Raw genomic sequence first — 27,360 nt, 5'->3', positions numbered from 1 at the left:
ATGACTTTTCTCTGACAAGGAAAGAGCAATGTATTCTACTACCCCTTAAGGCAACAGATGCTGAATGGCAGGTGGGAGCAAAGAAGGTGGATCTGGTGGAATGGGAGAAATCCCCTGAAAAGGGGGTAGGAACTCCCACTGCCATCTGTACTCCTGATGGATTACTCTCAGAATCCACTTGACTGAGATGATCTGTTGCCAAAGAAAGAAATGGGAGAGGCAGATTTTGGGAAGGACTTAAAGAACTGCCAGGGTGGGAAGGGGGTTGCAACTCGTAAACAGTCATTCAGACATGTTGGACTGTCCTTGTTGATGGGTGGCCTTCCCTTATTTTTGGAGCCCCCGCCACTGTTTTTGATTGTTTACTTGCCAGAAGTTTGGGGAGTCTGTATATTTTGCTTTTAATAACAGCATCTGAAAAATATGAGTCACCCCTTGAATCAGTTTCGCTCTCTCATCACATTTTTTTCAGGACCTCAGTACCAGATGGTCCAAATGCAACATCCCCTATCAAGAGGAAAATCAAATTTCAGCTTTAACATCTTCAGACAAATTTTGAGAACACATCCATGCAAACCTTCTCATCAAAAACCCAGTAGCAGCTGCATTGGAAAAAGCATCAACTAAGTCATAAGAATACTTCAAATAATGTTTGGTTACTTGTGAAACATAAGCAGAAAGAACATTTAGAAAAGGTTTTCCAACAGAAAAAAGAAAAGTGGCAGTGGGAGTTCCTACCCCCTTTTCAGGGGATTTCTCCCAATCCACCAGATCCACCTTCTTTGCTCCCACCTGCCATTTGTTTTTTTTTTTGTTTTTTTTTTTTCATGATAGGTCAAGTCCAAGTCCAGATGCTATAAAAATGCAATTCTGTATTTAAATATTGCTGTTGTTGCTGTGTGTTTTTGATTTGCTAATTGCTGCTCTGTTGTTTTGTTTATGCTAATTAGTTGATAACTCCTGCTTAGTAGTTTAGTTATCCTTTTGTATATTTTTTTCTTAGTGTGTTACCTTAGACTGTTACAGTGGAGCTTTTCTCCTCGGGCCTCTACTGAAAATGGACATGTATCCAGTTAGACTAGCCCGGTCAACAAATGTAAAATAAAAAAAATAAATAAATAAAAAATAAAATAAGTGTAAGCAACGTTCCTCATATTTTCAAAATAAGTAAGCAAAAACTTTAACATGTGAGCATGACAATTATGAATCATAAAAATAAAAGTGGCAGGAGAATATACTATTTTTCCAAATCCATCAAAAGCTTTCCCATTTACTCAATGTTTAGATGCAGAAGGATTTGACATGAAAATCAATGTAAGATCAGATCTGGGATTAAAAAATATATATATTTATAAGAGTGATGCCTATACAAGTCAGCTGCCTTCTTAGGAGTTGCAGGCTGGCTGTCAGACATGTTGGCCGGAAAAAAAAATTCCAACAAACTTAGAAAAACAGGAGCAGCAGTAGGCTGACGAAATTCCAGGTGCAATACGTCATAATAGTTTTTCATAGAAAATGGAATGTCATTCTGTTCCCACTAAACAAACTGTCTCATTGATATAGTTTTAGAAAAGGAAAAATTTTCCAACGGAAAATCAGAAGAAATAAGCTTCGGAGTCAGAATATGATGTCTGAGAAGAAATAAGGGATTTTTTCCCCCCTTAAAACCTATTTCCTGTTCATAGGTTCATAGGCTGGTACTAGGCTATCGGCCCTAGGGCCTATACAAACCTAGCCATAACAATTCCCTGGATATTTCTTCTCACGATATTTACTTCCCTGGACCCCTGTCTAGCAGGGCGAATGACGTGATCCCCGGGGTGAATTTCCTATCTCCCATCCAATCGTCAAGGTTCCTTTTGAAGAGGGCCAAGGAGGCGCTCTGCTTGACATGTATGGGCAGTCTATTCCAGAGTATGGGGAGTCTCGGGGTCAGGAATCTATCCCTCCAGCATGTTTTGTTCATTGTGATGACAAGGTTTAGATCCCTGGAGCATGTGACTCTGAGGGATTGGGATTTCTTTAAGTGGAGTATGTCCAACAGCTCAGGGTTTGACATGGCCTTTTATGTTAAGCAGAGATCGCCTCTGAGAAGACGATATGTCACAGAGTACAGCTGGAGTTTTTTTAGATGGTCAGCATAGGGCATCTGCTTTAGGCCTGTGATTCTTTTAGTGAGGTATTTCTGTGGCCTTTCCAGCTGTTGCAGATGTCTTGTGAGTAGGGTTACCACCTGTCTCTCTTTGCGAGGGATAGTCCCACTTTGGGCAGTTTTGTCCTGAGAAAAAATCTAAAAAATGACAAATGTCCTGAAATTTTTAAGGCAAAAAATATTTACTAAGTTTTCTTTAATAGTTGCATAAAACAGTTATCTTGTATCTGAAACACCTAAATATTATATGACATAGCATAAGCAACTCATATGCTACAAGAATAAGCTTTTATTTGGACAAAAACAGTGCAGTTCTGTCCTTTGCACCCCCCATGGGTATGTCTGTCCTGCAAAATTGCACGTTTCTACAAAAAATGTCCCACTTTGGGCATTTGAAAAGGTGGCAACCCTACTTGTGAGGTACATACCAAATGGGGCATTGTACTCTACAATGGGTTTAAAGAGGGATGAGTACAATGGGACAATGACCTTCTTTTTTCTGGATGAAAAGCCCTTCGTGATGAGGTGTGCCACATAGAAGGAATTCCTGACTATTGTGGCGATGTGGTTATCGAAGGAGAGACCACTGTCCACCTGTGTCCCTAAGTCTCTCATCACACTTTCAGTGTTTAGTGTACTGCCACCTGTGTAGTAATTCAAGTGTACATGTTTTTTCCCAAAGGGGATAACTATACATTTCTTGGCATTAAGCTTGAGCCCATGGCTCTGGCACCAAGCATCTGTTTCTGTAAGGCCCTTTTGTAGAATATCCACATCATTTGGGGATTCAATAATGGCTCCCAGTTTGCAGTCATCTGCGAACTTTGTTAGCCAGAGTTCCTTAGTGTTGGCCTGTACTTCAGAGAAGTAGATGCCAAACAACAGCGGTCCCAGGACTGAACCCTGAGGTATTCCACTTGTCTGGAGCTGGATTTGGAGTCAGCTACTTTTACAGTCTGGGTTCTGTCAGTAAGCCAGTTGGCAACCCATCGAGTGACGTAGGGATTTACGCCCAGCTTAGTAAGTTTATCTATGATTCCAGAGTGGGGGATGGTGTTGAAGGCCTTGGCGAGGTCCAGATGAGCTATGTGGACCGCCTTACCCTCGTCCACAGCTCTGGAGACTGACTCGAAGAAGTCAGTCAGGTTCAGGAGACAAGATCGGCCCTTTACGAACCCAAATTGGGTGGAGTCCAGTGTTTGAAGGTTGCAGTGTCTTTGTTTATCATGAAAAGAGTTAAGAGCCTAAGCTAAGCCAAATAAATCTTGCCTATCTGAAGTGACAGAGACAGGAGAAGATAAATGTATATCTTCATGTTTAATTTTGACAAAATAATTCATTTTGACAGAATAAGATCATCTCATGTCAGGGATATTACACCGGGGAAGAGGCATAATAGTCCAGCTAGGCAGAAAAGTGTTTCCTGCTCCTTCCTCCGAAACTGACAAGAGCCTGATAAAGACACTCCAACAGCCGCAGAGGATATGTCTAACTCTGGGTCAACGGTGGCTGGAGGGATTATACAAGGGGAGCCTAAGGAAGATAATGAGTGGTCTGGGGAACATGAAATGGCTATTGAAGGGTCGCCCATCTGAGGCTGACTCAAAGCAGAAGCCTGCTGGACAGGCACATTCGATCTGGAAATGTTCTTTTTATGAAAAGAAGAAGGAAGAAATGAGGAACCAGTAAATTGCTCCATGCAAAAGACAAGTCCAGCAGTAGTCAGTAAAAGGTTAGGCATCAATAAAGTGGTGTTTTCTTCAAAAATACACAGTGACAAGCAACAAAGTATGCTTGTCCCAGCCACCACAAACAATTTACAAAATTATCAACAAACTTTACAGTGAATGCCATAAAAACGAAAGTTTACACTAAAAATACGATAACAGCCACACTTCTTCAACTGACGGCAATGTCAGGTGACAGTCCCAAAAAAAACAAAAAAAAAAAGATTAACCCCTAACAAAGAACACACAGTTCTTTTAATAAAGTACTCTTTTAATCACAAAATGAAATGTGGTAGGTATTATCCCTGAAGGGAACTTATCTGCCCAGCAATGGAAAAATGCTAGCCAAATATCCATCCTCAAAAGCCCACAAGAAGAGCACTCTTTAGTGGCAAGAAACCTCTAAAGGGCTTGGTGAGCAAAGCAGTGATTTTCTCTAGCCCAGCTCAAGCTGTCAATGGTATGGACACTTTGAAGGTGCATTAAGCTTTGGAAGCTGCCCAGCTGTTATATTCAAGACAGGATACAACCCACACAGCTAAGGCTACTGCAGCAGTGATATAATGATGATCATCATATATTATAACCTTCTTTATGTCCATCTAATAATAAAGTATGGTACATTCACAACAAAAAGTGCAGTATGACAGAAAAATACAAGAACAATTTACTAAGAAGGATAACAAACATGAAAGAATTATGATGCAAGGATACAGTTATAAGTTGTATTTGTACTTCTTGAAAACTAAGAGGTTAATGGGCAATTTAATACTGGCCTATAAGGCCAGAAAAAATATGTGTTTGCATGACAGCACTAGAATGTACCCTTCTGGACACACTTTTAACTAAATGGCCATGATGAAGATGGCATACTGGTTAAGGTGCTTATCTCACAGACACAAGATACAAGGTTTGATTCTCAACTCTAAAAGGGAAATTGTCTAGGCTTAAAATGCCTGCAAGGGCAGCTAGCCTAGCACTCTTCTATGAACCTTTGCAAAAGTTACCACAAAAAGTAAAGAATTGTACAGTTAAAGGAACAAAGTCATATAAAGGATGCCAGAAATAGTGGTCAAGGCATTATTAGATAAACATATGGGGATACAGGGCTTCCAGTTGTGCTTATGAGATCAGGCAGTGCAAGTCCTACAACTCTGAGGAATTATATATACTATACACTATATAATTACATATACTAGGTCCAAAATTGCTTTATCTTGAAAAATCCCACCCTGCTCTATATACAATGTAGGAGTTAGTATATATAAGTAATAGGTGGTTGGAGGGATGCAGGGAGGCTTACCCCGCAGCAAAAACACTAACAATGAGTTTCTTTCTTTGCTGTTTGACTTGCAGGGTCACACTTATTTTTTTTGAATCCTGGGACTCTCAGTATTAAATCTCAGACGTCCATTAAGATTCCAGGATACAGCACACCAATTTAATTAAAAACAGGACATGTCAAGACAGGTCAAACAACCCCCTGATACATAGGTCCATATTAAGGATAAACATACCCTTTTTTAACCTTTGGTATACATAACAGGGTGCAATATAAATCCACATTGATTCTATTGAGCCAAATATTTGAACACTTCTCTACCCACTTAAATAACTAACAGAATTAATGCACTCTAACCAGAGAAGCCTCTGCACAATATTCCTAAAAGTGATCACAAAATCTAATAAACAACCTACAACACATTTGCTAATATTAAATACAAAAAGTAACAATAAGGACTACTAAGCAGTTTCATTAAAAAAGTCACATAGTAAAATGTGTACAAACCAAAAGACGTACTACAACCCTCCACAGAAAAGGAACACAATTTCTGGGAGATGCAGTTACATTAAGAACTGAGATTCTATACTCTCTCCCTCACAAGCCAGTATATCTGGCACTAAGAAGGTTGTCAACACAAACACCACACCTCAAACACCACCCACACCTATGCAACACACACCCACATATGCGGAGGCCCTCAACAAAAACATACCCAAACAAATGAGATCTCCAAGGCAAAAACACACGCGAACTCCACAGCCCACCACACCACGCATAGTCCACACACCTGTGTCTCACAGCCACTAAGGCCAAACCATACACCCAAAATATTAGTCACAGGAAACTCCACTGTGAGACACACAGATGTGCCCCTCATCAGGCTGGATAAGGAGAAAGTCAGAGTTAGTTGTTTGTCAGGTGCCAGATTCCACTATATCACACACGCACTCAGGACTCTCAACAACAGGTACTGTTACGACTGTCATAGTCCAGGTTGGCGTGAATGACTTGAGAAGTACCTCTCTAGACTATATGAAAAGAGACATGATTGAGCTCCCTAAATATGAGTCCCAGGCAGGTATGCCCCTAGCCTTAAGCAGCATTTTACCGTCACCCAGATACTAACAGAAAATGATTGACTTTAACAACTGGCTTAGTTTCTGGTGTCATTTCATGGGGATCCAGTACCTGACAGACTGGGAAGACATAATTGACAAACCACGATGGTTTGCGAGAGATGGCCTGCATCTGTTTCCCCTTAGGCTTCAGGCAAAGGCTCTTGCCACCCCCATAGTGCCTTTTTTAGCAATGCCATGAGGTCAAAACTACCAACATGAAAATTTCATCAAAACGCAAATTAAAGGTCATGCTGCTAAATGCTAGGAGTCTAAGCATGAAACTGCACTCATTGCAAGCATTCTTAAACCTGGAAGATGCTGACATTTGTGTAGTCACAGAAACCTAATTCAAAGCTGCGGAGAGCACCCCAGCCATACCAGGTTACTCAGCATATCATACATTCAGACCCCAAACCATGGGCAGCAAAGCAAAAGGAGGTGGAGTTGTTTCAATATATATTAAAGACATACACATCACAAGGCTGGTCAAACAGTATGACACACAGGAAACACTCCAGGTGCAGTTAACTGTTGACAAGACCCCTATTCAAATCATAGCTAGCTACAGGCCCCCAGCTTTGACTCAAGATGCCCATTCCACCTATCTGGATCTTTTCAAAACTATCCAACCATAGATTGGAAGAACTATTCATGCCAAAACACAAATGATCAGAGATTCCTTGATTTTGTCAATGCAAAATCTTGGAACAGCTGGTTGACGCCCCCACAAGAGGTGATAATATCTTGGACTTGACATTAACCAACATGAGGAACCACTGCAGCAATCCCTACAGTGTCATCCTACCTAGTAAGATCCGACCACAAAGCAGTCACTTTCCAAGTCACCATCTCCCCCGACCCCCCCCCAGCTAGGGACAAACAAAAAAACTTCTCCAAAGTTGAATACAACCTCCTGAGGGAAGGTATTAACAAGCTTTACAGCCCCCTTCCCGCATGGAATCAGGAATACCCGACAGGACAAAATCATCCTCCTCAAGGAAGAGTAAACCTGTCTGGTGGACATCTACAATAAATAAACTCTATAATAAAAGGAAAAAATTGCTGTCCAGGACCAAGAAGGAGCAGGTGCCTAATTGGAAGCAATCTCTCCTTAGCCTGAACAAGCAAATAAGAGCATTAGTGAAATCTTCCAAAGCAAACGAGTCCAAACTGGCCACATCTACTAAAGACAATCATAAGGCTTTCTTCACATAAGACTGCAATCTCAAAGGAAGCACTCAAATCTGCTCAGAACTGGTCGTCAAGGGCACCAAATACACAAACACAGTACATATAGCCAACCTGCTGGCAGACAGGATAGGTGGAAACTTCATCCCTCTGTCCCTCATCAGTAAACCAGGACATCCCCAGCACCTGTCCCCCTCCCCTTTTCTCTAGGGAGCAAGTCATCACTGCCCTCTCAAAGGCAAAAAATGCAGCCTCCATGGGACCTGATAACATCCCAGGCTGCATCCTACATAAACTCAGGCAGGAACTTGCAGCACGATTAGGAACCCTATTCAACCAAAGCCTGAGTACCGGCTTTGTTCCAGCCAAGTGGAGGACAGCCACTGTCATCCCTTTGCACAAAGGTGGAGCATCCACTGATCCAGGAAATTAAAGGCCCATCAGTCTAACTAGCCTGATCTGCAAGGCCATAAGATTATCATGGAACTCATTAACAAGGACATTGACAACCTCCAAACACTCAATCCCACACATCAAGGGGTGGTCATGCCTGTTTAATTTGGCTGACTTCTTTGAAACAGTCAACAAAGCCATGGATGAGGGGAAGATGGTGCACAATGCCTACCTTGACCTGGCCAAAGCCTTCCATACTATTCTCCATTCGGGAATAACAGATAAACTCTCTCAACTAGGAATCAATCTGTATGTTACCAGATGGGTAGCAAACTGGCTCACTGATAGAACCCACCTAGTCAAAATAGGGGAAGCCACCTCAAGCAGTAGAACCGTAAAGAGTAAAGGACCACAGGGATCAGTCTTGGGTGCTCTATTGTTTTGGATATATTTTTCTGAGGTGCAGGCCAAAACCAGTGGGCTATGGCTGACCAGGTTTGCAGAAGACTGCATACAGGGTACTGTCATCAATTCCCCTAGTGATGTGGACATCCTCCAAGAGAGTCTCACCAAAACAAATGACTGGTGGCAGAAACATGGCCTCAAACTGAATGCCAAAATATGTATCACCATCCCCTTTGGGGAGAGTGACTTCTCCACAAATTATCACATTAATAACAAGGTCCTAAACACACAATCAGTTGTGAGGGACTTGGGCACCCAGGTTGATAGCAAACTTACTTTTAATCACCATACTGCCTCCATTGTATGGAAAGCTTTCTACATGGCCCACCTCATTAGTAAGGGTATCTCATCCACAGACAAAGAGGTCAAAACATCCCTGTATTCCTCCCTTTATAAGACCCATTATTGAGGATAATGTCCCTTTTGGCATGTACCTCACAAAGTACATGCAGCAGCTGGACAAACCACAGAGGTTCCTCACCAGGAGAATCCAGGGCCTCAAACATCTACCCTACACAGATTGCCTAAAAGCCCTGTCCCTCTACTCATTCTCCTACGGACTTCTCAGAGGTAACCTCTGTCTTTCATACAAAGCAATCTCAGACCCCGACTTGATGGGACTGCTGCATATTCACAAATCAAGCTCCACTCGAGTAACCCGCAAGCACGACCTCAACCAGGTCTTTGACATCAACAGGACTTGTTGGCGGGACAGATTTGCACCCCAGAGACTCCCTATTCTGTGGAACAGACTCCTTCTCCACGTCAAGCTGAGCACCTCATTAACCCTTTTTAAGCGCAACCTAGATAACTTGATGGGGAACAGAAAATACACCCCTGGAATTCCACCTGTGTCCCTGCTGGACAGGGCTATCAGGTGCTGACTTGTCGGAACATGGGCTAAATTCTTGGCTAGGCTTGTAAGGGTCAATAGCCTAGTAACTTCCTATGAGCCTATGAAAACCATACTTCATGAAACACACTTAGATTACATTTCCTACCCCAAAAATATTTGCTACAAATAAAATACACATCAAATATTTAAAAATTACAAATGCAAAGAATACATACCTAGCATCCAAGGAAAGGTGCACAAAATGACATCCATAACACTCTTACAACCTTAAAGAAATCCCACTCAACAGAGAAAAAGAACTGGTCCTCCCAAATAAAAAAGAACGTATGCATAAAGAAAACATAAAAATAAAAAAAAATACACAAAAAAATCCAGTCTTAAAAGAAGAGCTGCTAACTGAAATAACAAATGGGAACAATAAACCCAGAAAGATGTAACATTAAACATCAATATTCAAAGCAACACATTACGCCATACAGCAATTAAACAGCCTTATTGATCCCATTCCCTCAAAAGCTGTTCAGAAAACAAACAAGCAAGAAAAAATATCTCCTCAATGTTATTTCTACTTGTCACATATGCAACATGCACCTTGAAGAAATGTCCCAAAAAGCAATCCAGGATCTATCTTGAGTCATAATTTCCAAACAGCTGGATAACAACCCTAACAGACAGACCCACCTACTCAATCCATTTAGAATAGGTTATGTACCCTAACACACACACACACACACACACACACACACCACTCCATGCTACTGACACAAATCTTCCCCATAATGATTCCGTGCCATAATGGATTACATTTGAAAAAATTCCCATAAAAAGAGCAAAACAAACATTAACTTTAAAGATCCTATCCCAACTAGCCGATTGTAACATTTCAAATGAAACTAAAACCATAAATCTCCATGAACATATGCACTAGCCAATTAAAACATATAAAAAAGTATTAGAAGTAGAAGGAAAAAAGGAAAGCAAAACTCGTGTGAAGCAACCACATATCTCTAAGTGATGAGGTCCAAACATTAAATAAAAAGAATAGAGCCCACTGAAATTAATAGCGATAAAAAATGGAAAATGTAGCGAGTGGGTCTGGTATTAGATATGTATGACATCTTTGTAATTATAGGGAAGGAGTTTTCACCCATCCGGCTACACCGTTATTCATGGAATTTTTCCTAGTGCTGCAGTACAGGATATTATGTAACAGCAGACCTACACACTGTGTGTGTGTAAATATATGGATATGCACAAACACATTTTTCTACTACTCTACTGCTTTCCTTTAAAAGCTGTAAAACGACAAGAAATAACTGCACATTTATTTTTATGTTTAGGCTAACTGTAGATTTACAGTGTTGTACCATTTATAAAATGTCTGATAGTTATCTCATCTGCTCTTTTTAGAAGCACTGTTGTTATATTTTCTCAGCACAGGTTGCCTATGAAAATAGTCATCACCCAGCAAGGTTAATGCGGTCAGCAAAAAGTAGATAACATAAATGCATATAAACATTCATCTATACAACACACACACATACATGTATGTATATATAAAAGGGGTGGCAGTAGCAAGGATTTCATTCAAGAAGACATCCTGTATTAAATAAAAGAGTAAGTTCGCTGGTGACACTGTTGAACTGTAGTACTAAATTAACTAGTATAAGGTAAACTGCCTTTACTTTTTAGGAATCTGTCATGGTATATAACCTGTTCTGATTCTTGATCACAAGGGTGAAAATGAAAATGATTATCTTAAATTATTATTAATAATAATAATGTTATAATATTATATTAATAATATTAATATTATTATTTCATGTAATAAACATACTTGTGTACATGTCATACTGTTATACCTTATGAGTTATGCCTAATCTTTAGTATCCTACTCCACACATCTGTACAACTATCTTAACGCATTTTCTCTTCTGTCACTTTCTACTTTTAATACCTACATTAAATACATACCACCTATAGTCTACATATTCCCACCACCTAGCTATACGATTCTAACTACATCTATCCTACCTTTAAGTTTAACTCTCTAATTCGACCTTCACACTACACTTACCTTTCCGTTTTCCTACTCCCCCCCCAAAAAAAATTGAGCTGTATTGTTAAATATTTCTGTTTAATTTGAGCTGTATTGTTAAATATTTCTGTTTAATTTGAGCTGTATTGTTAAATATTTCTAACTGTATAATTTTCCTACATTCTAATGTTCCATTGTTACTGTATTGTGCCTTTTTACAGCATATGTGCTGTTTAGATAGTTTTCTGTATTATTTCACTTGCTTTATAAGTAATTGTTTCCTTACAAATTCATGTGATGATTTTCATGTAACTTGCAGCTTTTCTCTCTGGGCCTCCATTGAAAATAGGTCCCAAGCCCAGTGGACTTTCCTGGTCAATAAATAAATAAATAAAAATGGACCACAGTGTACTAACTATAATTAAAGAAAAATAAAATATTAATAACAATAAAAGGACATGAAAAGTGACAATTGAGTGTGGTCTACAGTCACAATAAATTTTACTACGCACTTGTCACCAGTACAAAGAAAATGGAAATTATGTGGACACTGCCTAATTACACAGGATTATCTGAAGGTCAGTAATGACACTGCTTAAAACAATTTGCTCTGATAATGAAAAACTTTTACAAGTACGTGTCTTCTTTAGTACCCTGGCCAATAAACTCACTAAATGTGTGTGCTCACTGACATGCAAAATGGCTGCCTAAGCAGTTTAGTCCACCCCTAACAGACTTCCACTGCTCCTAAAACAGGAGAAATTATGAAACTTAGTCCTCTACAAATTTCTGACCTGATTTCTACATTAAATCTGAACTTCAGAAGTGATATATACCAAGTCCTATGATAAGAATTACTTCTGAATGCTGTTCTGCTTTTTGGGAACATAACACCATGGCAGGTAAGATCAAATAAAGAAGTCAAATGGGTCAGTTAAGGTGATATGAAAGGAACAGTAAGAAATTATTACAAAACATTGGTTGTTATAACATGTATTATGCAGAAAGATGAAAATTCAGAGAGCACAGTGTAGCACTCTACCTGCACCATTTGACTGAATACGCAAAATTTCAGAGTTCTGCATTAATGCATGGTACATTTTATAAAAGTTCTTTATGAATTTGGACATTTTCTGCAGAAATCTCAAATGACAGACACACAGGCTAACACAGCTCCTGGGAGTGTAGGCGCCTTGAGGCATCATAAACCCTGAAATACCGTACTTGTTAGATGAAAGTTACAAAAAGGGGAAGATTTCTAAAATAGACACAGAGAATTTAGAACAAGTTTATTTTGAAACCAGAGTTATAAAAGGTTGAAATAATAACGGTATGAAGACAGTTCTGCGTTTATCCTAGTTAGAGGCAAGGAAATAAGTGGTAGTCCTAAGACAGGCCCATTGTTTAAATACTTACATAAAACACAACACATGCTGTATCTGTGTAAACTTAAAACTGCATTATCACAGAAAGTCCTTAAAGGCTATACATTTTGATGTTGAGGTTGTTCAAATGTGAAGTCATATAAAATAGAATACTGAAATAATGAGTGTGCAGGTGTCATAATAGTGGTTTAAGTCCCAACATTCATTTACAATACTGAAACAAAAATGTGAACTCTAAGAATAATCATTGAGTTATCAGAAAGACAACAGATTCAGGGTAAACCACTGAGGCATAAACTGAATAAGCAATACTATAATTCAAAAATCTCAATTGATGGTGCCTGGAAGGATAAAGGCTTCACAACAATTTTTGCAAGTCTTAAATACATCACTAAATACTTTGATTCCTGTTTGTGCAAATTCTTACTTTTCTAGTTGTACATGTTGCTGTATCAGCAGGTCAACCCTGCAGGAAAAGGTCTAATTCCAGGAGCTTCTCATGTATAAGCAAACTTAAATAATTGAACAATCTTAATCCATTTCTTGGAGCTATCAATAAATAACAACACTGAATTGCCAGGCCACATTACATAATGGAAGTGAGAAGAGTTAAGGGGAAGAGCCTGTTACTCAGCAAGCTAGAATCAGGATGCACTGCACAGTATTCATGATCTCTGACCAAGTGTCTGTTCGGGGTTAAACACACTGCTGTCAGGGCAATGTGAGGCTTCAGCTGAGTGCAGGAGATCTGCCTCCATTTCCCCTTCCCTGCCGAGGGAGAGAATTGAAGCAGGAGAAGGAGGTCTGGCACCTCCCTGTGTGATAAGCTGCTACGATGACACCCCAATAAGGATACAGCCAGTCAAACAGCATGGTGTAGCCACTCTTTGTGTTCAGTGCAAAGGCAATCCCTCGTAGATCTCTCGCCAGCCCGATCAACAGACGCTGTCAGTGGGGAAGAGACACAGTAATTGATTTTCATGTTAGCACTGAGCAGATGGAGCAATGATCAGCCAATAATGACCACATACTGCATTGTAAATCATTAGTTAAAATGTTCTTTTAAAACCATTCTGATACACCAGAATTAAGATTTTCTTAGCACTGTTTTCCTTACCTCACAGCAAAGGAATACTTCTACACTTTGAGAGGAAATACTATATAAACAATAAAGTATTATTTTCACAGCCTCAAAAATTCTGCTTTCTTCTTAAAGAAACATTTCGGCTAAATAAACTCTTAATACAATGAGATAATTACATGGAACCCTACACTAAAAGTAAATGAGTATCAAAGTAAATAAAATAAAGAACTGTAACCGCACAAACGTATAAATAACACCAAAAGGAGGATTCCAGGGAGTATGAAAGGAAGCACCAAATTCTCCCACTACATAAACTATAAGTGATTCTATCTTTATTTTTTTAACGAATGCCAGGCAAATACATGTTGGCTCCTTCTGTAAGGCCTCTAATCTGAAATCGGTTACTAAACAGCTTCCCAAATTCCGCAGTTTAATGTGTTTGCTGACTTTTTGACTGCTGGGGGCTTATTAGTGTATGCATATGACTAAAAGGTGCATATAAAGGATTAAGTGGGGGGACTTCCCTTCACTGGCACCCAGTGCATGGTGTTATTTTCCTTTCCACATTAAAGTGCAAGAAAGCCAAGTGCATCCCTAAGGCAGGGCAGAAGAACTCTATTGTTCAGACACCTCCTGTCACTCCCAAGAAAAGTGTACTCACCAAAACTCACTGATCACACAGTAATAGAAGGAGGGCAAGAAATGGGTGCATCAGCATTCCAGGACACAACACATAGATTACTTCTTGCAAAATAAATGACAGCCTATAATACGTCATATGAGAGCTTGCACTTAGCTAATGCCTGAAACTACGCTTCAAAAAAAATGGTGAAGAAATGTTTTAAACCGTTGACTTCAGCAGCTACTCTTTCAATATACTTTGATGGCAACTAACATTTCATATAAAGAAGAAACAAAATGTGTTTACTGCTGTTGGTCAGTCTCATATAGATATTATCCCCATAATTCTTCGATATAATAATAACAAAGAAGCAAAAGGTGAGGGGTCATTGTGCTCTGTCTTTAGAATTAAGATGGCTGTCTTCATCCTTCCAGCACACTCTTAATTCTGAAGACATGTCTTAATAACGTCTAAATAGTTCCAACAAAAGAGCCGTGTCAGAGGAACGAGCAGGCCCCAAGGTGTTTCAAGTGCAGTGTTTTCATCTGCCTTTATTGCTATATCCCTCTCCAGAATTAAGGCAATAACCTGTGATAAATTATTCAGTAACTGCTACAGGGATCAAAGCAAAATCATTCTGTTAAAGTGCTGTTTGCAACATTTGGCACTTAGTGCAAAAACTTTTAATGTGTGCATGCTAAAATCATGGCCGATGAATAATTTAACATCAACGGAGACTTTTTTCTCCTAAAGACATTGAAGTGAAAGCTCTGTTGTCTTTCATGAAGAAGTTTACAGAATTAAATAAGAAGACTGTCAATAGAAACAGGTCTGCACATACTGTTGGAAGGGGTCATGTGCATGTGTCAGCTGTTAACAGACTCCATTTCTATAAAAGTAACATGCCGCTCTATGAAACATTTCAGACTAAGCAAATCATTTAACCCTAATGTTAGGAGTTACATGCTTGAAACACTGAACAACATGTAACAGGATATCTTTCTGAAGTGTGCCAACCATGCCACTGATACAAAATTCCACTTCACAAATATGAATTTTTGCAAATAAAAGGTGATTTTAACACACAACTGGAACCTGAGATACATGATGTCCAATAATAAAGAATAACATAACAGCAACTATTTTTGTATGGGATATAAACAAAACAAATTATCTGATAAAAAACCCCCACCATATATGTATGAGTGTTTGTGTGTATCCATACATACACACACGCACAGTCTTTCTTAATAGCTATATCTATAAATAGTGTGTGTATGCGTGTATAAGTACATAATGTACACATACACAAACTTGCTTCTGTTAAATTCTGCTGTATTTTTTCAACTTAGCTTTTTTTCTCTTCTGCAATTGTCAAGGGTTTGGTGCTCCACCTGTAATCATGTGGAGCTTCCTTTCCCAGATTAGACAGATGGTGCTTACCGTCGAATTTACTAAAGGTCTGTCACAACAAATGTAGCCAAGCTGCATATTTAATCACTCCACAACCTTGTCTACCTGCAGCTGCCAACTGCTAATCCAATTTCCCTGATAAATGTGGCAAGAGACACGATCAGCAATAAAGAGCCATCTAACTCCGTTTTCCTGCAGGGCGTCTTTTGATGAGCATTTAGGTTGGAAGCAGAGAGTGCAGTGTGTGGCCCCGACTGGTGGCAGTTGCACTTTTTTTTCTGAAGACACCCATCTCAGGTTACTCACTTAATTCTGCCAGTATCATTATGTTGCTATTGATCTTGCTAGCTGTTGCCTACACAGCATTACTCTCACAGAAGCTGAATAAGGCAGTTATCATGCATCAAACTTGCTCAAAAGCCTGGAGATTTCCCCTTAATTACTTGTGATTTTATTTGTAAATACCATTAAAGCGTAATCAGGCAGTCACTTTGCAGGATGTTAGCAACTTGCTGGTTTAGGGACATATCACTGGAACTCCATTAAAAATGACTCAGGCAAGCTGCTAGCTATTAATCCAGACAGGATTACATTAAAATAGGTTTCAAAATTAAAGAAAGCCTTCAACAAGCTAGACAGTATATTTAGAAAGGAATTATTTAATATTTATCTAACATTAGTCTCACCCATGTTTTCTGCTATAGGTATGTTCTACTTAACTTTGCTTCTACCACATCATTCACAGTCTTGATTTAAAAATCTGTGTACTAGTACATTTCAGGAACATCAATGCATTTTGTCCTAAACACACTCATCTGGCAGAATTTATCACAACTGTTTACACTTTGCTTATACAGGACACATCATAGCTGACAGCCCTAAATGTGATGCTACCACCATCACAGTTGAAAAGGAAAAACATCTGGTTGACTGTAAAATATAAACAAGTACCAGAGAATATGTATTCTTTCCTTACTATAGGCAAATATATTAAACAGGCCTACATCCAACCCCAAATGTCACATTCTAGTTACCCTAGAGAACTGGTTTATAGTTTAAAGTGCACAGTGGCAGCACAAATTAGCTGCACTTACAGTAGTCAACTGTAACAATATTCAAAACATCCAAACACTAGTCGCTTCCCCACATCATAGTTTGCTAGAGCAGAGTAATGCAACTAGTTTTAAAACTGAGAATGCCAGGTATAGGCAAATTAAGTGACTTGTCAAGCACGCAAACAGCAGATAACCTATCTACAGTCTCCCATCTGTACAGCTTTTTGTGCATTTTGAAGCATATGATGACTCATGGCTCCTCACCTACGGCAGATGTAAGATCTACTCAAAAATGAAAAACACATCAACAACAGTATCCAGTTCTTCAAGGAATGTAATGAATGAGAAGACAACGTAGATCTTTCACAAAGAAAATGTGTGAACAAAACAAGAATGTTTTGACTTCTTACACTGAAGCTAGCACCTCAGCCTTGTGGCATTCTTGGTTTAAACCAACAACCCTGTGCACATTATACAGCAAAAAGTCACTTTATCAATACATTTCTCACTGGGTGCCGAACTAGGTAGGAACTTTAGTAACTTAGCCCTCTGGTGACTACAAGACCTTAAGTCATATAACATTCTACAAAAGACAACTGCACAAAATGTTAAAGTTAAAGACACAAATGACAGCAAACATTTTTACTTTAAAAACTGAGAGGTGGAGTTGGCAGCCTAAATGCAGGGACAGTGTGTATGACTATACTATAAGAACCGAGAGGGTGGAGTTGGCAGCCTAAATGCAGGGATAGTGTGTCTGACTACACTATCACTAACTTCTGAGTGATTGAGGGCCAGCTAGAGTAAAGAAAATGCATACAGCAGACACTAGCATTCTTCATCCCAAGGTGGGTTGACTGCATGCTATAGGTACATAATACTTGCTGGTTTCCTGACCAGGAAAGCAGGGTATTAGGTAGTCTTCAAGAAGTCTTGGGTGTATACAACTGAGAAGTACAAGAACTCTGTGTGTGTGTGTTTCTGTGCTATGCTTGCACCCATAATCTTTCCATCCCTCTTTCCTGCATTAAGGTACAATTAGAAATCCTTCAAGAACTGCAGTATGACAGCACATGGCTTCCACTGCTTCCTATGTTACAGACAATTCAGTTCAGCATTCTCAGGATAATGATGGTTTAAAAAACACTTGTCCAGAATGTGTGAAACGTGAGAAATGGGAAAGACAGTTGGATCACTGATTATGGTCATTTGAAAGCAACAGGACTAAAAAGATGTTCTTTTTCGCCACTCAAATGGTCAAGCTGAAAAAAAACATTATGACTGCACAATAACATCTTGATATTTTGTCAGTCTGGTGATTTCATAATTGTTTGGTTTTAAAACACATCTTGCCAAGACTGCTGCCATCATATATAAATGCTGCTAGGAAGCTACATCTCATATCAGAATGTCAAAAGTACTGGAATGTGCAACCTGCAAACAGAAACTGCCATGGCCTACTAGCACAGTCTGTTCAAAAACACAGAAACAGAAAAAAACATAACAAGCAGAATAATAACTCATTGTGTAACACTGATACTTCTAATCCCACACAGATTTAGTGACTTATCAAGCTTTCAAAACCAAGGAAACTACAGGCCCATTACTCTAACTAGTCTTACATGCAAAGCCATTGACACAAACTATCAAGAAAATGATCAATAAAGACACAGAAAACTTTCAGACACTGGATCCATCCCAGTTTTACTTTGTCAAAAGAAGGACATGCCTACTAATCCTGGTGGACTTCTTTAAGAAGGTTGCCAAGGTAATGGGTGAGAGTAAGACAGAGCATACCATCTACTTGGCCTGGCTAAGGCATTTGATACAATACCCAACTCGGGCATTGTTAATAAACTTACAAAACTAAAAATAAATCCCTATATAATGCACTGGATAAGCAACTGGCTGACAGACAGGACCCAGGAAGTTAGGATTGGTGAGACCACCTCCACAAAGAGGCAGGTCACCAGTGGAGTCCCTCTTTGGCATCTACTTCCTGAAAGTCAAGGTCACTGTCAAAGGCCTCTGGCTGACAAAGTCTGCAGATGACTGCAAACTGGAAGTAGTCATAGAATCCTCCAAGAAGTAAACATCTTACAAGAGGGTCTAACATAGATAAATGACTGCTGCAAAAGCCATTGCTTAACACTCAATGCCAAGAAACACATTATAGTACCTTTTGGGAAGTCAATCACCCCAGGAAACTATGTAATTGATAAAACACTCCTAAGATTTGACCCACTAGAACACATATAGACAATAACCTGTCCTTTGATCACCATGTGTCCAAGATAGTAAGAAAATCCTTCCATGCTGCTCAACTGATAAGTAAGGGCATGGCATCTTGGTCCAGGGAAGTCATTGTACCACTAGCCCTTATCAGACCCATTATTAAGTATATTGCCCCCCTCAATATGTACTTGATCAGACACATGCAGCAACTGAAACGTCCATAAAGGTGGGAGGATGGCATAATGGTTAAGGTGTTTACCTTGCAGACACAAGGTGCACGGTTTAAGTCTCACATGGGGTAATTGGCTAGTCTTAAAATGGCCCACAAGGGAATTTAGCCTAGTACAAACCTATGAACTTTATAAAAAGAATACAAGGTATAAACACAATGTTGTTTGCACATCTGCAAAACGAACAGCTTCAGAACTACTAGATCAAAAAAACTAAATTTTGCTTGCAACATAAACAGGACATGTCGGAGAGACAGATATGTATTGCAGAGAATTCCCATTCTCTGGAATAAGCTCCCCCATCTATGTGAAACAAAGTCCCTCCCTAGTCCTATTTAAGGGTAACTTGGACCACTGGATGGGAAATTGAAAATTCACCCAGGTCTGGCACTTATGTCACTGACAGATAAAGGCAGTCAATAAATCATGTCATAACCAACAATCATCCCCTACATAGACTTGTAAAACATATAACTTGTGGGACACATTTGGGATGCACGGCTAGGTTTATAAAGACCTTAACCTACTACACACCTATGGACCTATGAAGCTAAAAACAGAAAAGAACCTATATACACTTTACCGTCTGGACTCTTTATTTTATTTATTATATTTATTTGTTTGCCTTTAATTAAAAGGAAGTCTGACTGGAAAAGCCTCTTTTCAGTGGAGGCCCATGTTACATACATTTTGAGATCCAATTAGCATGTTCTAAAATAGAAATAGCATACATAACACACAGGCTATATACAGTTTAACAGCTGATCCCTTTTTATTTATTTAATTTATTTTATTTTGCATTTGTTTACCAGGAAAGTGGTTACTAAACAATGACTTTTCAGGAGAGGCCTGAGGACAGAAGCTCCACAGTCAGACAGAATTGGTACAAAATAGTAGTTAACAATAGAACAAAAATAGTATACATTCTTTTACATTGCAAGCAAAATACAGACATTGACAACTTACGCATTTTGTACATGTACAAACATTTACACACATTGCTTTAACTTTTCAAACCAAAAATACGTGTACTGAGTATGATATACAGTATACATCGTGCTAAAGTAACACATATCTAAAGAACCTTCAGCATTGTTTATGCATAAAGTCACACTGTACTTTGAGTACACAGAAAGCAGATGAGACATGTGCATGTTTTATCCAACTAGTTATTCATCTGAGTCAAGTAAACAGGTGAAGAAGTGCAAGGATTTCATATTTACTTGATTTGACTGCACAAGGAAAGGACTTACTAAAAGTGGTGGTATTAGGACAGGACTGTTTTGATGGTAGGTATGATTTCATTGGGATTTTAAAATACAGATGGGAAATGATTAGTATAGGATGGGGTTTTATTAAAGGGGTGTTACAAGTACAGGACCACTTTGTTCATACATATATCTTCAAGGATATTTTAAATAATAGATGAAAAGAAGTATTTTTGAGGTTTGCTGGGAGAGAGTTCCACAATGTTCTCCCTTATTCTGAAAATTTGGAAAGAAAACAGGGAGATTGATTACATGTTTAATGTTTGGTTCCAAAGTCACTTTTGGAAGGAAAGAGGGGTTAGTGCGGAAAGACACCCTGTCCTTATGAAAGATCATATAAAGAGGTTTGACCGATAATGCCTGAAGCTCCGAAACCCTTTTGGCTGATGTAATGACAATCAGGAAAGCTGTTTTCCATGACAAGAACTGTAGATCCACCAAAGCTGCAGGTTCAAAAGGGGAAGAGACAAGAGCTTACAAAACCAGCGTTGGATCCCAAGGGGGCTTTGGTCCTTAATAGGCGGCCGAAGCAAAAAGGTACCCTTCAAAAAATCTTTGCAAAGCTTAGAAGAAGCTAGAGAAGCCACTTTATCACCTACATGAAAGTTAGACATAGCTGCCAGTTGGACCTTAACTGTAGAAGAACTGGTGCCTTAATGAAAAATGCTTGCCAAAACTTCTAGAACTGCCGGAATTGGAGCAGTAAAGGGATCTAAATCACGTTGAGATGCCCAAACAGAAAAACGTTTCCACTTGCTGGAATAAACCTTCCTGGCATAAGATAATATCCTTTTGACTGGTGAAGATAACCCAGGAGTCCTGTCTATCATGGGAAATGGACCAGCCATGTGGTGAACTTCATCCTGACCAGATTTGGGTGAGGAATCCCTGAGGGATGAGAGATGAGATCTGGAGCTGGATCTAATGTCCAGGGGTGACACACTACGTGAGACCACAGAGAAGGGAGCCAGACTTGGTGAGGCCAAAATGGGGCAATGAGGATGACTGAGCTCCCCAACCTGCGAGTTTTCTGAAGGAATTCCAGGATCAGAGAGAGAGGAGGATAAGCATACAGAAGACCAGAAGGCCAAGCATGAACCAAAGCATCTCTGGGGGGTTCAGAGCGAAAACTCACTGCACTTTGCTTTGGATGGAGACGTGAAGAGATCACAGTAAGGCTGATTCCACTTTAGAAAGCTCTATTTTGCTAATGAAGGATTCAGAGACCACTCATAAGGCATCAGGATAAACCTGCTGAGCTTGTCACCAGATTGTTGGACCTCCCCGTAATGTGCGTTGCCACCAGAAAACAGCCGGTGGAGATTGCCCACTCCCACACTCTCATGGTTTCGCGACACAGGGAATAAGATCTGCTCCACCCCTGCTTGTTGATGTACCAGACTATAGACATACTGTCTGTCTGTCTGCATGGCAATCATCCCTAGAGGAAGATGGGTGTGGAGAGCTTGCAACACTAGGAGCACCGCCCTCATCTCCAGGACGCTGATATGCAATCAAGTCTCATGGGAAGACCATGTGCCTTGGACTGTCCTTCCCAAGCAATGTCCCTCCACCTGAGTAGGGCAGCATCAGTGGTCACAGTAGTCAAAGGGGCAGGAAGAATAAAGGGACAACCTCAAAGAAGATCTGGGGATCAAATCCACCATAGAAGAGAATCCCTGCATGTCCAAGATATGCAAATAGGGTGGGACAGCGGAAGGTCTATTAGGAACCCAATGAACCACAAGGCTCCACTGAAGTACCCTCAAGTGTAACTGGGCCGTGGGCACGAGGGTGATCTTGGTTGCCATGGACCCCTACGCCCATAAGACTAATTCTGCTGTCGGCGACTGAGCTTGAAGGATACACAAAACATGTTGTTTGAGGGACTGAAGCCTGTCTGAGGTTAGAAAATCCTTGGTCTGAATGGTGTCCAACCAAGTTCCAATGAAGTCTGGAACTTGAACTGGAGTCAGTAGGGACTTTTTGAGATTTATGGTTATGCCCAACTGTTGGGCAGTTTGGAGAAGGAAATCCCTGGCTTGGCAAAGTCAATGCCTGGAGGGGTCAGAAAGGAGCCAATCATTCAGGTAGGGGAAGACCTGGAAGCCCTGCAGCTGCAGGTGAGCCACTACCACTGCTATCACTTTGGTGAACACCTTAGGGGCTGTGGTGAGACCAAAGGGTAGAGCTCTGAACTGGTAATGATTGGCCCCCAGCCAAAACCGGAGGAACCTCTGAAAGAGTTGATCCATTTTGATGTAGTAGTAAACGTCCTGAAGGTCAACGGAGCACATCCAGTTATTCTCCTGCAGGAAGGGCAGGATAGATTGTAGAGTGACCATCTGGAATTTTGTCTTGGCAACCGACAGATTTAAGGTGGAAAGATCCACAATGGGTCTTAAGTCCCCCGTCTTCGTTGGCACTAAAAAGAATCTCGAATAGATGCCTAACCTGGACTGGTCTGGGGGGACGGGCTGGATGACTCGCTTTTCTAGCAGCTTGGGAATTTCCTGTGTTGTCTCCTCCCCTTTGCGTGGGTGGAATGTCCGGGAGGTGTCTGGGATGGGGAGGTGATTCAATGAAGGGGATTGAATATCCTCTGGATATGATCTGCAACATCCAACAATCATCTATGATGGACTCCAAGGCTGTTGGGTGTAGCAAACGTCGGCCCCCGACTTCCTCCAGAGACAAGCAGCCAAGCAGCCCTTCAGGGCTGCTCAGGTCTGTCCGAGGAAAAATCTTGAGACACCTGATTCCTCGGACCCCCTCTGCCTCAGGGGCGACGTCTGTCAAATCACCCTCTGCACTGGGGGAAGGCAAGTTCTGAGCATACTGAGAATAGCCCTGAGAGTTCTGGCACCACATTTTCTTTGCCCCTTGCTGATTCCTGGAAAAGGTTCTTTATGGGGTTGAGAAGCAGATTCCAATGGCAAACAGAGTCTTTCCATCTTTCTCGTTCTGGACTACAGTGTCACGTACTGACTTTCCAAACAGAGTGGAACCATCGTTCAGGGCATTTGTAAAGAATGCCTTGAAGGGCTCTGAGAAGGCATAGTGTTGGAGCCAGGCATGAAGCCTGATGGTAATGCCTATCCCGGTCGCTCTAGCAGTGCCCTCGGTAGCATGACAGAGAAGCTGCATAGAAGTGTTGGCAATTGAAGTGAGAGTGGCCATCCGGGAGGAGAAAACCTTCACTTATGTTAAGTAAACAGATGAAAAGTGCGAGGATTTCATATTTACTTGATTTGACTGCACAAGGAAGGGACTTGCTAAAAGTGGTGGTACAAGGACAGGACTGTTTTGATGGTAGGTATGATTTCATTGGGATTTTAAAATACACATGGGGAATGATTAAAATAGGATGGGGTTTTAGTAAAGGGGTGTTACAAGTGCAGGACCACTTTGTTCATATGTATATCTTCAAGGACATTTTAAATAATAGATGGAAAGAAGTATTTTTGAGGTTTGCTGGGAGAGAGTTCCACAGTTCTGCAACATACGCCATTATGATTTTTAGACTTATGAGTAACCACTAAGTGTTGGTTCTGTGAACTCAGTTCTCTGTGGGGTGACTAGCAGTTTAATAACTGGTTGGTGGCACAGCATCAGTGTGGGCTGTAGAGGATGCTGTGGGCAATCTTAATGCGTGTGTAGGCTAACAGATTAGGTAGCTCCTGCCAGTTAAGGGAGTGAAGTAGAAGACAGTGATGTGTTCATTTAATATGGTTACTTGTAAACATATGGTTACCTATGGAGGACTGCAAGTTACTCAAAAACTGACAAGGCATGCAGGAGATTAGGGAGTTAATAGATATGAGCTATGATCTGGCATGCATAGTTTAACTTTATAAAAACATCCTAGCTGGTGGTTAGTTTTTGACTTTGATTAAAAATAGCATGCTTGTTAAAAATGAAATGCGTTCTGGACTAAATAACTTTCTAAAATTATCTTTAAATTAAGAAGCTATGGCATTGTGGTGTGTAATGCAGCTGCGCCACAGTAGTTACATGTTTGATACATGGGGTCATTCTAAAATTAACCTGTCACTGACTGGTTTGCAAGGGACAGTGGTCCCAGTGTATTTTGCAGACATCAGTGGAATCTATCCCCATAAGAATTCAAATAAATGCACTACACACTGCAAGAACAAAATTCCAGGGGTACAGAGCACTCAGGGAAAAGCAGCTACAGTCCAAAAATAAAGACACAGATAGACACCCAGACAAATAGAGTAGTGACCCAGTGAAACGGCCATATGCCAAATACACAAAGCAGTCTGACTTACTAAATGAAGTACAGTGCTCTAAAGTAGAAGATTAGGGTTGTTACAGCCTTGCAGAAATCAATTTAAAATAGAGATATGCGCTTACTGTTATTTCAGTCTAATCTAAATTACAAATCACTGCTTTTTAAAATAAACTTTAATATATTTTTTAATTCTAGCCCTCTGTTGTACAGTATATGTCAGCTGCAGATATCAGCAACATACACCTTGATCATTATAAATCAAAATCAACTATCTCTAGTGTTAACATGGCGGATCAGTACAATTAAGAATGGATTTTAATATTGAAAGCGACAGTGCAGCACAACATAGCATTGAGGATTATCATTAGACTGTTATAGGTTGGAGACATGGATGTTAACAAATTCACTTGGAAAATGGAGTGAAGCTATTGATGGGAGGATTTAGCTAAAGTGTGGGGATTACTTAAATGATGCAGAGGTGGTGGACAGAGGTTATGGAGAGCATTGTTTCAAAGAAGAAAAGACATCTTCATTGAAAGGAGTATCGAGCAAATTAACATTGGACATAAAAACTCTCCAAGAAACTGCAACTCAATGGAGGAAATTACTGGATCATATGATTTAGTAAGAAGAAAGATTGTGAACACACTTTTGTGACTTCCTCTTTGTAGCGCAATAATTATCCAAGTATTAATGCAGTGTTCAATTGTATCTATAAGTTTGAATGTAAAATGGAATGCCATTTTAAGTGATGAAAATATATTGCCTTGGCTGTGTGCCACAGAGGGATAATGGCCTGACTATGCCTGAGGTTTAATTAGTGGCCCAGAAAGCTGGAAAGTCTGAGGCACAGGAGATGGGAGTGAGTGGCTGATGCCATCCCACTCATTATGGAAACAGGGAGGAGCTACAACTGCTGAAAGAGGTGTTACTGCTGCAATATTGAACTCCAAAACTAATGCTGGGGTTTTGCAGATGGCTGCAGCAACTGGCTGAGGATTCTAGTCATGGGCAGTAGCATGCATGTGTACTCCTATAAGGCAGCATTATGGCAGAATGCTGGCCACCATGGAGAAGGGTTAGGCTTGGAAGCATGACATACGAACAGTATGACGGGCCAACTCCCTAACACCAGAGCCTCACTTCCAGTTAAATAAACAGGCTGTACGGTCTTCCCCTATTACAGGAATGACAGGCCTGGCTCATTCCCACAGTAGGAATGAATGGGCTGACTGAGTGGAGACAGGACTGCTGTCATTCAAGCCATGCAGATGCCAGAACAACCATGAAAACAGCCCTCAGCTGGCTGCAGGATTAGAGGAAATGAAAACAATTCTGAAAATATGTAACAAGATGCACGTGCAATGGAAACTTTAGCAAAGAAAGAAAAGAAAAATTCTGCAAAATATTTTTATGCACAGCACACCATTATAAAGAAAGCCACAATAAAGTATGTTAAGCAGTGGCAGGATATGCTGTAAAAAATAAACAAGCAAGTCAACAACAGCAACCACTGTAGGGCTGTTATTACCAGCTTACATGGTGATGCAAATAATGTTACTAAAGCAAATGATGGTATGAATATCTATGCCAAGAAGGAGACATACAAATATATCTGTAAGGGCTGATCCACAAATGCAAGCCATATGCAGGAAGGAAAAAATGTAAATAATCATGGTATGTAAACAGTATCTACAAATGGCAATTATATCCACCTGGCCAGAAAACATTGGCTGTATGCGTACACACACATATATATATATATATATCTATAGACTATGGTATATATATATATATATATATATATATATATATATATATATATATATATATATATATATATATATCTATAGACTATGGTGCTCTATCAGACTACAATACCTAATCTTTCAAATTCCAGCACTCTAAAAATAAACCGTTACTCTCGCATATAATATCAAATTCTAAATCTTAGTGATCCACTTCTAAAGCATTTTTCTCTGCGGGGTGCCCTGCATATATACTCCTGTTACTTATATATACACCTACTCAAAGGTCACTGCATCATAGTGAGAATCTCCAGTGTTCTGACCCAAAGGGCAACAAAAGAAAGAAGACTAACATTAAAGTTGTGCCTATGATCTACAATCCAGTTATTTAATGAGGTCTTGAACGAGAAAATGACCAGAATGCCTGACAGTAAGGTAAGCATGTTCCACTGAACATGGCTTGCCCCTTATTATATGAGATTTAACACTAAACAAGCTGATTTACTTTAGCTTCATACTTTGTGACTTTTGACTTGAGGTCGGGTATCTTATTTAAAAACCTCCTTTGTACTAATTACAACATAATCTCAGTAGGGACAGAATGCAGCATTACACTGAAATATGGGCTGAATAATGTTTTTAACAATCGCAGCATGATTTCAAGAAGCAACTCATTTAAAAATAAGTCTGACTTGTTTCAAAGCCCTGGCTTTTATAGACAGTGCATTCTCTTTAGAATTTTTACAATGCCTATTGCTAAGTCTTTTCATTTTCTTAACGTTTTCCAGATTGTCATAGTACAGTAGTTGAGAGATCAGGATTGTATTTAATGAATAACAACTT

General features: G+C 39.9%; 1 protein-coding gene across 1 annotated transcript in view; it reads right to left on the bottom strand.

Moving 5' to 3' along the window:
• Nucleotides 1-27,360, bottom strand: part of RANBP17 (RAN binding protein 17) — a 4,607,784-nt gene that overhangs the window by 932,615 nt on the left and 3,647,809 nt on the right. The window contains exon 20 of the mRNA XM_044069092.1: nt 13,464-13,552. Within this exon, the coding sequence (XP_043925027.1) occupies nt 13,464-13,552 (89 nt within the window). The remainder of the gene's footprint in view (nt 1-13,463; nt 13,553-27,360) is intronic.

Source organism: Protopterus annectens, chromosome 4.part0 (assembly GCF_019279795.1).
Source record: "Protopterus annectens isolate FY-2018-M chromosome 4.part0, PAN1.0, whole genome shotgun sequence".
Classification (NCBI taxonomy): domain Eukaryota; kingdom Metazoa; phylum Chordata; order Ceratodontiformes; family Protopteridae; genus Protopterus; species Protopterus annectens.
This window is presented reverse-complemented; position numbering and strand designations above follow the sequence as displayed.